The sequence below is a fragment of the Rattus norvegicus genome, chromosome 2, assembly GCF_036323735.1.
Source record: "Rattus norvegicus strain BN/NHsdMcwi chromosome 2, GRCr8, whole genome shotgun sequence".
NCBI lineage: Eukaryota > Metazoa > Chordata > Mammalia > Rodentia > Muridae > Rattus > Rattus norvegicus.
The window spans coordinates 61,202,225-61,215,789 of NC_086020.1; the positions used below are offsets into that span (position 1 = coordinate 61,202,225).

Genomic DNA, 13,565 nt, shown 5'->3' on the forward strand with positions numbered 1-13,565 from the left:
AGTTTTCCAAAAAGAATACAATTTCAAATTAGGTTACATTACACTCAACATTTCTACTGTTCCTGTGAGTTCACAAAGCATTAAAATTTTTAAGTTGGTGAAACTACTCTTACCTGTAAACATACAGTTCCTACAATGGTATGTGTCTATATATTTCTCAAATCCATAAACTACTGTGTGGGAGGGGAAGCAACCCTTCTGATGCTACTTGAGTCAATCAGAACTTCTGGATGTGAGCAGAAGTTCCTCTCCAGGCAGGACTGAAATTAACACCGAGGAACCAGTAGATAACCAATGACAAAAAGCAGAGTCAGGACCGCACCTGGGGACTTTGATTCTGAGTGCCAGACTAAAGCATTCTGGGGGAAAGATGGCAGTCAGAGAAAACCTACCAGTCTGTGGGCTAGCCTTCAGATCAAATGCTGCATGTGCTCTGGCCAAACACTGCTCATTACTTCCTATCACTTGGGATTGGATGATTATTGGATTTTGCAGGCTGAACAAGTTCCTTCTTGAATAAAGAACCAAAATGATCTGTAAATACTAATGGAAAGGGTACTTGGTAGTGAGACACTGAGTTTCCCAAAGACAAATTCTTTGAGTTCCATTAAGTCAATTAAGGGAACGGGCTGAAGGGAGACTTCTTTTTAAAGTTGTCTAAACTAATATGAATGTTCTGTCTTGCTTTTTTTTCATACTTGAAAAATAACATAATTTTCTTGCAGTGATACTCCAGGCTAGCTAGCCTAGCATCTTTTACTTCCAGAAGATTCTCCTGTCTCTGCTCCTCATGTCACCCTAGGAGTGCTGGGGTTACAGATACATGCCAGCATATGCAGCCTTGTATTCTGCATGTCCTCAATGCTCGAACTTATGCATTCAGGCTTACACAGCTAGCACTTCTACCCACTGAGCATCCTCTCAGCCCATCCTTTTCTAAAGATATTTAAACCCAGCTTGGGAAAGAAAGCATGAAAGGAAGCCCCATCTATAATCCAGGAATGACTACCAAGCTAACCTTAAACAAATCCCGTAAACTCTTTCTCCTATCCTTAGGCCATTTATAAAGTAAGGTCCTTTCTGATTCTAACATACAATCAGGCCAGGGCAGACTTCTCAGGAGACTCAAACATTACTCACAAAGCGGTTTCAGCAGCCTTAAACAGGCTGTGACTAAAACCATTTCCAAACAGTGTATTAGGATGTTCCTTGATAAACTGCTTAGTAAGTAAGGTATGAGACTCTGGTGCAGTTCTGGAGCCTGCTCTCAGCACGGGGTCGTGTTCAACCCACAGTAACGAGAAGGAGAAAGTCAAGACGTAACTGAGTCACAAGTAGAAGAAAGGAATGGGAGGTGAGAGAGACCCTGCAACACTGACTAAACAATGCATCACTAACGGACTTCTTTACCAGGTTATAGATCAAGATCCTGGTTTCTAACATCCCACCCACAAGATTGTGAGATGGAACTCTTTCCTCAAGAATCTTTAGAATCCTTAGTTTAAAAAAACAAACAAACAAACAAACAAACAAAACAAAACAAAACACTTCCACTCTGTTGCTGCCGTCAATGCTGATAAACAGACTTTGTGCTGTAGAATTTTGGCTAGCAACAAGGTTGTTTTTATTGTTGGCTATCTTGTGTAGAGTTTTCAGTCCCTGATAACATGAGGGAGACCTAGAAAGGAAGGAGAAAAGCATTTTTACTTTCGTTGGTTCTTCCCTCTGACGACAGCCGCCCCTTCCCCGACACCACATCACTGCCTTATCAGTGTTGAAAGGCTGTGCTCATCCTGAGGCTAGGACAGTGTCATATGACTTCACATTACCACACTTAACCATGTTGAATGAGTGTTTAAACAAATCCGAAATAGGACTAGAGTCTTGGATTTGACCCAAAAGACCAAAGCTCTTCCCTGGACTTAGATGACAAAGTCTGGGCATTATAACTACCTGGGTTGCATTTAACCTCCCGCTGAGGAACACCTATCTAATTTATCCAATGGTACTTCAGGATTTTCAAATAATTTCAGATGGGCACAGAGATTCAAAACCCAAGCCGTAAGAGAGCCCACCTTACCTGTTTTCTGGCGACTAAGGCTTCTATGCCCCCATTTCACAGGGTGACTTCCTAGTCCTTGGAGATATGGAGTAATTATATTCCACAGGAATCTGATACACAATTTACAAGGAACTTGGAATTTTAAATGTACAATCTCACTAAAGACTATTTCATGCTCTGACTACTACCAGCCTACATAAGATACAGGAAGTTGGGGACTGGAGAGATGGCTCAGTGGTAAAAGCACTGACTGCTCTTCCAGAGGTCCTGAGTTCAATTCCCAGCAACCATCTGTAATGGTGGCTCACAACCATCTGTAATGGGATCTGATGCTCTCTTCTGATATTTCTGAAGACAGCTACAGTGTACTCATACGAATAATAAAAATAAGTCTTTAAAAAAAAACCAAAAGGTACAGGAAGTTACCTGTGGCTTTAGTTACCTCAGCAGTAATAAGAGATAACTTTAGCAGAGGAAACAGGCACAGACTCAGTTCCGCTCAAGAGTCACACTAAATCAGAGGAGGGAAAAGATCTGAGAACTGACTGCTAGGAGAGTGAGTCAGCCAGCTACCACATGGTGGCAGGATTCCCCTGCCCAAAATCCTCTGTTATCAAGAACATTGGTTTGCACTAGTATAGTCAGTCTCTTTGTTGGGCTTTTGTTCATTTCTAACTGTGTTACAGTTTCTGTTTTCAGGGGTTCTAGATCCTGCCTGAAATGTTAACCAACAAAATGTTGTCCCCATGAGATTAGTGTTAGCTTTTCTGATAAGCCAGCCCCTGCCCCATTTGCTTTAAGCATCAATGTCCTAACCAAAAGATCATGAAGTCAGAGTAATAAAGATGGCTGCTAATTTACTACATGGATACTGGGGGTCAATGCTTGGCAAGCACTCCACTTGTTTCTCACAGCAATCCTGACATAAGTATATACTCATCTTTATGTTATAGACAAGAAAAATGGGATTAGATATAACTAGAAAGTATTAGTGTTTTGAATCCAGGCCTCTCTGTTGCCAGAGCTACACTGAAACTACACAGTGTTGCCAGCGCTGACCTCCCATAGGCAGACGCCTCCATGTTGAACATTAGAGCTACTACTCTTTTTTTTTTTTCAATTGTAAAATCTGTTTTTATTTTATTTTTTTTCTCCATCTTTATTAAATTGGGTATTTCTTATGTACATTTCAAATGTTATTCCCTTTCCCGGTTTCCAGGCTAACATCCCCCTAGCCCCTCCCTCTCCCCTTCTATGTCGGTGTTCCCCTCCCCATCCTCCCTCCATTACCGCCCTTCCAACAACAATCCTGTTCACTGGGGGTCCAATCTTGGCAGGACCAAGGGCTTCCCCTTCCACTGGTGCTCTTACTAGGCTATCCATTGCTACCTATGAGGTTGGAGTCCAGGGTCAGTCCATGTACAGTCTTTGGGTAGTGACTTAGTCCCTGGAAGCTCTGGTTGGTTGGCATTGTTGTTCATATGGGGTCTCGAGCCCCTTCATTGAGCTACTACTCTTAACCACTGTGAATCATAAGGGATAATTAGGTCACCGGGACATGTTCAAGTCAACTCTCTATGATCAGGTAAATGGTTGACTGTTGACACAATTATTATCCTAAGACTTCATGCCCCAAAGAAGACCCCAAAGTCTTTACCAAACTATAAAAGCATTCTTGAAGTCTCAGATCAATCGTGTCCTACACCTTTGATTTGAACGAGACCAACTTGGTCTATTGTAGTCCTAAGATAGTATAAAATTTCACTTGCTAAAATTTAAATCACTGACTGTTCAGAACTTAGGTTCATAGAAACACGGCATTAAAAAATAACAGCTTTCTCTACAGATGTACATAGCAGATCTAGTATATTCCAAGTCCTGTGAGTTACTGCAGATAACCCACATCTCCTTGTTGACTGCTGTTTTTAAGCTGATTCCAACCACAGCTCTTTCTCCCTCCCCAGGTAGCCTGTGTGCATCTATGGGAGTCAGCACTTCCTATTAGAAATGGCAGCAGAGCTGTGCAAGCGCTAAGTACTTACCATTCCTTGATTCCTTCCAGACGTTGCCCTCCTTCATTCCGTTCTGTCTCTGCATACACTTTTCTTCTTTCCTGGAGTGGCTTCTTTTTTCCATCTGGATAAACTTGCCCTTTGGGAAACAGCTCAATGGTTACACCATGAAGGCTTTTCCAGGTCCTATAGCTACTGTCTCATTTTTATCCTCGTCGCATAGCGGGCTCTCATCGGGAACTCACACTCGGTATTTTATTGTTTCTTTGAGCTCCTTCCTGCACCAAGGGCTACTCCCTTACCGTAAATGACTGTGGTTTATTTATGATGGTTACCTCTGACATCCAGTGAATGTGTTTTATTTATGTTGCTTATCTGTGACATCTATAGCTGTACCTGTTATTTAGGAGGCTCTTACCAGATGTTGAAGGCATGAATGAGACAAGTAGACTCTTGGAACAAGTCTTTCCAGAGGTAACTGCCCCAAGGCCCATTTCTACCCTACGTTCCTTCATGTTTCCTCTTCCAGCCTCACAGCCCAGGAGCAGAGACTCTGTTGTATTTACCTGACCAAGAGGCCTTGAGGAAGGACTCAATACAGGTAGTGGACGTGAGCTAGGAAACAGAATATAAAGATGATGCTTTCTCTAGATCTAATTACGTCATAGATTTTTTTTCCTTCCTGAGTGGTGAACAAGTGCACTAAAATACATTTGCTAGTAAAAGAGTAAATTCCAATGTGAAGTTCTACAGCTTCTAGTCTAACTCTATAGACATTCATTAAGATGTATTGTCATTGAGTTTGTTGTCTAGTGTTGTTTTGTATCTTTTTGTTGTTTTTCTTACAAGGTTTCTTTTTATAATAAAGTTTTTTTTGTTTGGCTTGTTTTGGGTTTTGTGTGTGTGTGTGTGTGTGTGTGTGTGTGTGTGTGTGTGTGTGTGTGTGTGATGCTTTAGCCCTAACAGGTCAATGAACTTTGTGGTTTCTGGTTTCATTCTCTTTTTATAGAAAAAAAAAGATGGCTTTCTTTGCCCCCCCCCCCGTTGTCATATGTAGCTTTAAAGTCCATCAGAAAAGCTATATCACTATAACTTCTCGGTTTGCAATTGTCCCGGAGATATATGCAGTGATGAAAATGAAGCTGACACTCCATGCTTTCGTACTACCAATAAGGCTGGATTAAGAGATCCAGCCAGGATCTATTAATGTCCTATGGCCTACCACATGCTGTGTGAAATGCCACTCTCACTCTGCGTTGTTTCTACAATACAGATACTGTCTGACTCCTCATTAAAGAAGGCTGAAACATAGGGTAACTTGTACATGGAAAGTGCTGGAACAAGATTTAAACAACGTCGTAACACTATGTCTAGTATGTGGTCTACATTCTTCTAGTTAGGACTCTCTTGTAACGGGGGTGGGGCACTTTGCAAGGTAATGCTCACTTTCTGATTATGGAACATGTCTAATTGAATGTTGGCCCAAACATTAATATCAAAAAGTTGTTCTACAAGTTCATGCTAATGTTAGCAAATGGCGATGTCCTATTTGCCAGTAGAATGGCTTCTTAGTCAGCATTCTCTCCACATCTGGAATCTTTGTCCAACTTTGTCATCATCTCCAATCAGACACTCTCCAGGCCAGCAGGCTTTCCAAGCTGCTTTACTCACATTAGCTCGTTTACTTACAACGACCCTATGAACTGAGAATTCCGGGTTTATCCCTACCTCAGGGATGAGGAAACTGATAAGTGAGCTGTCCAAGACCATATGCCGACACACAATAGAGCTGGGCTATAACAGCCACTGGCTGCATCTCACCTCTACACTGAATTATCTCTTAACATTTATCTTTCCATCATCACAAATAAGATGCATGTTATAAATGCTAAAATAAAATCACAAAAATATAGAGCACGAAGTCTCCACACACAAATGACCCAGACATAATACTATTATGTTTAGTAATCACATATTTATAAAAACCAATATGTAGTTTTTTCTTATTCCTTCCAACATATCTGAGGTAAAACCCAGGGTTCTGAATGACCATGTTATAACATATACCACTTTTTTCTGGTTGGCATTTGAATTTGTCTACCATTTTTTTCTTATTGGAAACAAATCCTTAAAGAAGATGAAGACCAACATGCACAAAGCTTGAGTACAGATATCAAAAAACAGATTTTGAACCATATTTCAGAGTCATGGGACACACACACTTAAACATTTTACCCACTTTTTTCCCCTCAAAAAACCAACAAAGGGTAGTATAACAGCCAGTCTTATCAACAGAATATGAAGAGGGCCAACTCGCTGTGACCTTGCTGACAGAACGAGGCTGGCAGGTATACTCTCCATTCTCACGAATCCTCGGCTAACACTTGCACTTGTTAATGCTACAGGAGGCTGGACACTGCCTGCTCACTGGTAGTCTGCATTCCCTTAATGTTTCATTGCAATAAGGTAGTTAGTGCTTTCTGGAAACTTTCTCCTCCCTCTTTGATTTCTTTTCTGATTTTTCTAAGGTCTCTTTTTGAGTCTCCTTCATCTAGATAATACAATGATAATGCTTGGTTTTGTTGCTAATATCAATGCTACTATTATTACTATTAACTGTTACTATTACTACTACTATTACTGCTACTATTAACTACTAGTATAACTACTGCTGCTGGTGGTGGTACAATTAACTGCTACTGCCACTACAACAATTCCTGGAAGCTGTGTTTCCCACATATATTAAATGCCTAGCGAGAGTGTTTTTATTACGTCTTAGAGCTAGAGTGCGAAGTCCCACTGCACTTGTGCCCTGGTGCTCAGCACCTAAATCATGCTATAATCTCTCCAGACTAAGCGTGAACGGTCTCCAAAGCTCTTTCTAAGCCTCATTGTTCCACAGACACACATCTGTACGCTGTTTTCCATCTCATAGGCTTCAGAATGTATCTCCCTGAGCTCTTGTTCCAAACCCCCAGCAGCTTACTAGACATTGCCAAGTGTGTGTACAGGGAACACCTCAAACACAGCATAAGTAACATGGAAATTATTATCTCCCAAGTCCCAGACATCCTCCATGATGGTCTCCTCTACCAGCACTGCTCATTACGTCAGTCTATTTGTTAAGCTGGGGACTTCAAAGCCAACTTGAGTCTTGCCACTGACACACTTCACATCTAATTGCTTTCAAAGTTTGTCAACATAAATGACAGAATGCTTCTCAATATATCATCTATACCTTCCGATAGCTTAGGTCCTTAAGAGTCTCAACATCTCTCTCTTAGGCTATTGGATCTGCCTGCTAAGTGTGCTCCTTACTTCTCCCTACTTGTCTTTCATATCCATCGCTATCAGAGTTGATCTCTGAAAGCTGATAACTAATCCTATCCTGTTCAAAATTTCTTTCATAGCTGCCTTCTCTATAAGTCTAGACACTCAGTATAGTTTATGAAAGTCTGGTGCTATGGCTCCAATATTTTTACTCCAGCAGAGGACTTCAACAGACTTCACCCCAGTTTTGTCCACAGCTTGGTATTATCCATGCACATTAAAGTATAACAACTCAAGACTTCTTGCTTTCCTGAGAAACACCAACTCGCCAGCTTCTTTTCTGTCTGCAGTTTTGGTCATCTACCTATGTTTGAAGACCCTCTACCCTTCCTGCGTGCAGTTTACACACATGGTTTTGGCCTCACAATTTATTCCTCGTTGTTTTTATTTATAATTCTATTAAAAACATACTTCAGAGTAATTTCAAACTGGTTATGTGTATTTTTTCTGAAAGGAAAGTTTCTTAAACACATCGAGTACTTCTCAGTACTTGAGCTTGATTTATGAATGATTAAACTGAAGTGCACCTGGGACTCAGGTAGAAACTTAACAACGTCCAAGTTTGTTCACAAAGACGAAGTTTTCTCTGCCTCTTTTTAAGCACTGAAATCTTACGGGATGCCTTTGTAACTGTTGTTTTGCTCTGAAATTAGCTCCTGTCTCAAGCGGCCAGTTCTGCTCTAACTTGCAGAGCCTCCACAAGACAAGAATTCAGGCTGCTGGCCGTGACAGTCCAGTGAGTATTTCACTGCGTTCCTGAAGGAGGTGTCGTAAAGCACGCTAGCGCCCATTGGAATACAAGCCGAGTCCCAGGACATCTGGGACTGATTGTTCCAGTGAGAGGCTGAAGCAGAGAGAGCCATTCCTGCACTGATTTTGGACATCTGGGCTCTGGCAACTACCCCATGGCTTTGCTCAGCAGTTCTTGGGAAACGAGATATGGGCCTGTTTCAGAGAAAGAAAAACCTTTAATGACGCAACATCTATTCCAGCAGAGGACTTCAAAGGACTCTTCTTTTCCCCTTATATGGACTCTAGCTAGGTCTAGATCTCATTGTCTTAGCAGAAAGAGAGCAATTAGATTTACATTAAAATTCCAAGAGCCTTGCCTCTTCCTGTGCAAATTAACTCTAAAAACTCAGTTTTCAGTGTCTCCACATGTAAAATGGGTTCTAGAGTGTAACCTGCTGAAGAGGCCTCTCTATATGTGGATGGAAACCCCTTCAAAGTCAGATTCTTAGTGAAAGAGCAGGAATCTGAAATCTGATCAAGCACTTAAAGAAATGTAGACTCCCTGGCGTCTGCATTAGCTTCCACAAATATCCCCTAGTTTCTCTTCATTTTATGGCACTTGTCACCTTGAGGCTACTGAGAAAACATATTCACTCTATTTATCTTGCATTCTTTCCTTATAAAGTTAGAGATACATTTTACTAACACATGGAGAATACATTGTTTTGGCCATCTTGTCTCCTACCCCTGTTCCTAGATCCACCAGGAATCTCACCCACCCAGCTAACTTTGTTTCCTCTTTTATCAAAGCCTTAGATTCCTGCTAATGGCTACATAATTTTACATGTGTGCCTTCAAGTTGTACAGACATTGAGCATGCTGTCATAAGCACTATGAGTTCATATGTACAACTGCTGTATGCAGAGGACATCGTTTCCCTGTAGTCACCTAACCACCCCTGCCCCTTACAGTCTTTCTGCTCCCTCTTCCACAGTAATCCCTGAGCCCTGGGAAGAGGGAACCTGTGTGGATGTCTCCTTTAGCGCTGAGCACTTGACAGTCACTTATTCTTTGAACCTTGACCAGTTGTGGGTCTCTTGTCTGTCTGTCTGTCTCCCCCTCTGTGTGTGTGTGCGCGTGTGGGTGTGTGCGCGTGTGTGCGCACCATGGTATGCTCTGATAAGCATTGGAAGTTCAGAGGACAGCTTGTAGGAGTCTATTCTTTTCTCCCACCATGTGTGTCCCAGGGATCATATTTAGTCTTCAGACATGGCAGCAGGTTCCCAGGTTCCCTTAACCTACTGTTAATCTCACTAGTTCTGAGGTTTCTCTTGTTTGGATACAAGCCAGGTAGAATTTTTGCCCCAACTTTGAAGAAAGAGCCTGTGTTTCTTCTCTGAAATTGCATGTTGTTTTTGTTCCGTTTTGTTATTAATAATTTCAAAACATAAAAGGTGCTTTAAATGGATCAGAATGTCAAAATCTCAAACACAAAATATGGTAATTCTGACTAACAATTACCCCTACTTTCGATTATTCTGACTTGTCTTAAAAGTGAGAGGCTGTGAGTCTTCTATAAGGAAGGGGAGGGATGAGTGTTTTGCTAACATTGATTTAGCACACGCTCTGCTGGGCACTGGGATATGCATGTATAGACAAGAATTTGCTTAAAAGTCATGACAACTCATGATACACTGAGACTTACCCATCAGTGATGGAGAAGCTGAAGCTCAAAAGGGCAAATGATTTGCTCAGCTTCATGCACTTCCCAAGGATAAGATGGGTTAGAATCATAAATCTTACTCCAGGCATGAGTATTCCTTAGCCTACTCTGGATAGAAAACAGTAAGATGGCCATATATATGACTCATTTAAACATTATGGTTCATTATGTCTACTCTGAAGAAAAATAATTACTATCAGTATTGATATTTTATTATGATGTTGACAATAAGAGAACATTAAAGATGTAAGGCTTTCCTGAACCTGACAATTATTTATGGTCTCATTAATGCAGACATGAGAGGGAAGTGCCCACCCGTTGAGGGGAGTGTGTTGCATAACCACAGACTAAGGGCACTAAGTACATTCTCAAAGACGAGAGACCTGGGAGCTGGAGTCCTGAGTTGTGAATCTGCTTTTAGAGTAGAAGCTAGATTTCTGCCTTCAGAAGCCAAGCTCTGACATTAGAGAGGCCTGTGGTAGATTCTAGCTCTGCTTCTTCCTGGGAAAACTTTGTGATTTTTTTAAACACCCAAAGAGTCTAAGCTTCAGTTTTATCCTGAGAGAAAACATACGTACCAACTGTGGTTTCTGAATCAGAAATAGCATGTGTTAGAGAAATGAAAGATCAATATTCTAGTTTGTCATACTCTTTCTGTCTTGATGAAGAAATATGCTTTTATATACACACACTTGTAAGTGGGGCGCTTCTGTGAGGTTGGTCCTCTGTACCCCTAACCTGAATGTCATGGGAGGGGCTGAGAACCCAATTCTCTGGCTGGTGGTAAGTAGACAATAGCTTTATTCAGCACCCACCTCAGATGTGGCTGACTAAGACTGGTGTGACAGACCCGGCTGCAATTATTCTTGCAGCTCATCTCTCCCACCTGCCTAAGCTGGTGAGTCTGCTGAGAGTGGACTAATGAATGACTTCTGGTGAATGAAATCAGCATCCTAACCTCACCCAATAATGATACCCTCTTTGTCAAAGAACTCTCTTTGAAAATCATACAGCCTTTAGGGTCATATTTACGTGGATCCACATTTCAAAGACTACAGATTAGAGGGAATCTTCAGAAGCTTGGTCTTTGTCCTGTCAAATAAGAGCTTCATGTTGGGTAGTTGTGGAAGTTTAAATGAAACCCTTTCTAAGCAGGACCAAGCTCAATTGGAGGTTTTAGTACACACCTAACACTTTTTAATTCTCCTTTTCCTTAGAAGGGAACAATCCAAGGTCAATATCACATTGAGATGTACAGACATCAATGACATAAGAAAGGAGGAGACTGCAGCAGGTCTTTGCCAACCATTCTCTTTGCCTTAAACCTAAGCATTGAAGGGGAATCTGGACATGCTAAATTGCCCCAAACACCTGCCCTATATTTAGATATGTAGATATAGTCGACGAGAAACATAATTTTAAAGTATACATTTATTTGACTTTGTAAAAATCCCAATTTATACAATATTATGTTCATCACGCTGTCAGCAAAGACCTTGTCTTGCAGGATTTGGCTAAAATGTTCAGCACTGTGAGAGATATGCTTAATGTATTTGTAGATGTAACAGTATGTTGCATATTATTTCAGTCAACTCCTATAATTCCAGATCCTGAGCTATTAAGAGATCAATTCATTATTCCCAGTATAGAATCTGAGAAAGTCCATAACTGAGGTAAGAGTTTTTGCCTTACTAGGTAAGTCACCCGTACCTGGCTGAATCAGAGACAGACATATTCATATAACCACAGTGGCGACATGGTTCATATCCATATGCAGAACTTACCTTTGCAATAGGGAAAGGAGGCTTTTAGTCTCTATGCTCTTAGTGTGCTCACTTCCATAGATGAGACTCTGAATCATTAGACACTGCAGGTGAAGTGAGAAATACAACAGGTTAAAGAGACTCGGTGCAAACACATCAATTGCAAACTGAGTCAGAAGCAGACTAGGGGACTTGGGGTGTCCGGAGTCTGTTGGTTCCTTCCAAAGAGCAAATCAGCATGCACTGAGGGCTCTAGTTACGTTGTGTATGCTCCGTGTGATTTATACGAAATCCAGTTTACTGCACCTGTTGCTACAGACAACCAAAGCAATGAGACCCCAAATTGAGGAAATCCCTCCTTAAGATATGGCAAAAGCAATGGTTTCTGTCAGGACCTTTGAAATAAATCAAAGTAAATAAACAAGCAAAGTCCACACGTGCCTCTCAAAGCTGCCTTCTGTTCTGATGCTGACCACTTTACTCTTAGTCTTGAAAGTCTATTGCTGATAATCTTCATCTCAAACAGCCTATAGAAAGTATACAGAATGCATGAACGGATTTTCAAGACATGGGATATCAGGTAACAAAGGGCTGTGATTGTCCCAAAGAGAGAAAGCAGGTGTGGTAAACAACATGAATGGCCCAGGCTACACTCTGAGTTTCTGGGCCATCACACAGAAGAGACAAGATCATGCTCACCAGAATCTATCATAGTGCTGAAAGCACTTAGAGATATAGTAACATATACTTAGAGAAGAGCAATAGAGAGAAGACACCCTCACAGAAAAACTGTGGAGATCTGCATAGGTTCCCCTCAAGTAGCAAAGGCTAGCCCATGAATGAGAAGCAAGTGCAGAGAGCACAGGAATGAATCATCTGGAGGAAAGGATGCTGGACAGAGTACATAGCATTTATGCCAGGTCAAGCTAGAACTGTTGACTAAACAGTGTCCAGTCCCATGTAGGATCAGGCAAGACATGGGTCAAGTTGTTTATAACTAGATTAGCTAGAATGAATTTCAAAAATAGTTATGAGTATGAATGAGATACTATATCCAATAAGATCTAGTGTTAGCACCTCAGCGCTCAGGAGGTCCCAGGGCTCAGGAGGCAGAGGCAAGTAGAGCTCTGATCTTAAGAATTGCCTGATCTACAGAGTGAGTTCCAAAATGTCCAGAGCTACACAGAAACCTTGTCTCAGAAAGAGAAAGAAAGAAAGAAAGAAAGAAAGAAAGAAAGAAAGAAAGAAAGGAAGGAAGGAAGGAAGGAAGGAAGGGAGGGAGGAAGGAAGGAAAGAAAGAAAAAGAAAGAAAGAAAGAAAGAAAGAAAGAAAGAAAGAAAGAAAGAAAGAAAGAAAGAGGAAGGGAAGGGAAGGGAAGGGAAGGGAAGGAAAGGAAAGGAAAGGAAAGGAAAGGAAAGGAAAGGAAAGGAAAGGAAAGGAAAGGAAAGGAAAGAAATCTATAGTGTCTGGTATCCAGACAAAAGTTACTCACTTGGCTTGAAAAACAAACACTAATTAGTAAGCCCCACAATGATAAAAAGCAACCAATCACAAGCCAGTCAAGAAGTGAGGCATAGTGGCATGGACCTATAGGATATGAGCCCTCAGGAGGCTGAAGCAAGAAGGATCATGATCCCTTAAGCCTAAGAACAATCTGAGCCTAGTCAGACCCTCTCACAAAAAGTATGCTGAAGTACATTAAAGCTATCATTACTGCCACTGGAACTGTATTCTGTGTGCCTGTCTCCCTTTCTTTCTTCTTCCTTCTTTTCTTCTCCTTCCCCTCTCTCTTATTTGTGAGTGTGTTAAGGTTAAGAAGAGACATGGACAAGTACATATATATAGAAAGAGATGCTCCCCCTCCCCCCAAAAAACCCTCTGGAGAAAAAGATGTCTGACATGAAAATAAATTGTAAAGGATTAGTTTTTTTTAAATCAGTGAA

The 13,565-nt window shown here is 41.2% G+C and overlaps 1 protein-coding gene across 6 annotated transcripts in view; it reads right to left on the bottom strand.

The window, feature by feature from the left end:
* Positions 1-1,600: 1,600 nt before the first annotated feature.
* The window catches only part of Ttc23l (tetratricopeptide repeat domain 23-like), a 61,629-nt gene continuing 49,664 nt past the window's right edge, over positions 1,601-13,565 (bottom strand). For 5 of the 6 annotated variants that reach the window (XM_039103552.2, XM_039103559.2, XM_039103561.1 and 2 more), the window contains 3 exons: positions 11,644-11,726; positions 4,105-4,213; positions 1,601-1,678 (listed from right to left, as the gene is read on the bottom strand). In XM_039103552.2, coding sequence (XP_038959480.1) covers positions 4,138-4,213; positions 11,644-11,726 — 159 coding nt within the window. In that variant the 3' untranslated portion in view covers positions 1,601-1,678; positions 4,105-4,137. Of the gene's footprint in view, positions 1,679-2,080; positions 2,173-4,104; positions 4,214-11,643; positions 11,727-13,565 lie in introns of all 6 variants that reach the window. The other variant, XR_005500732.2, reaches the window with a different exon arrangement.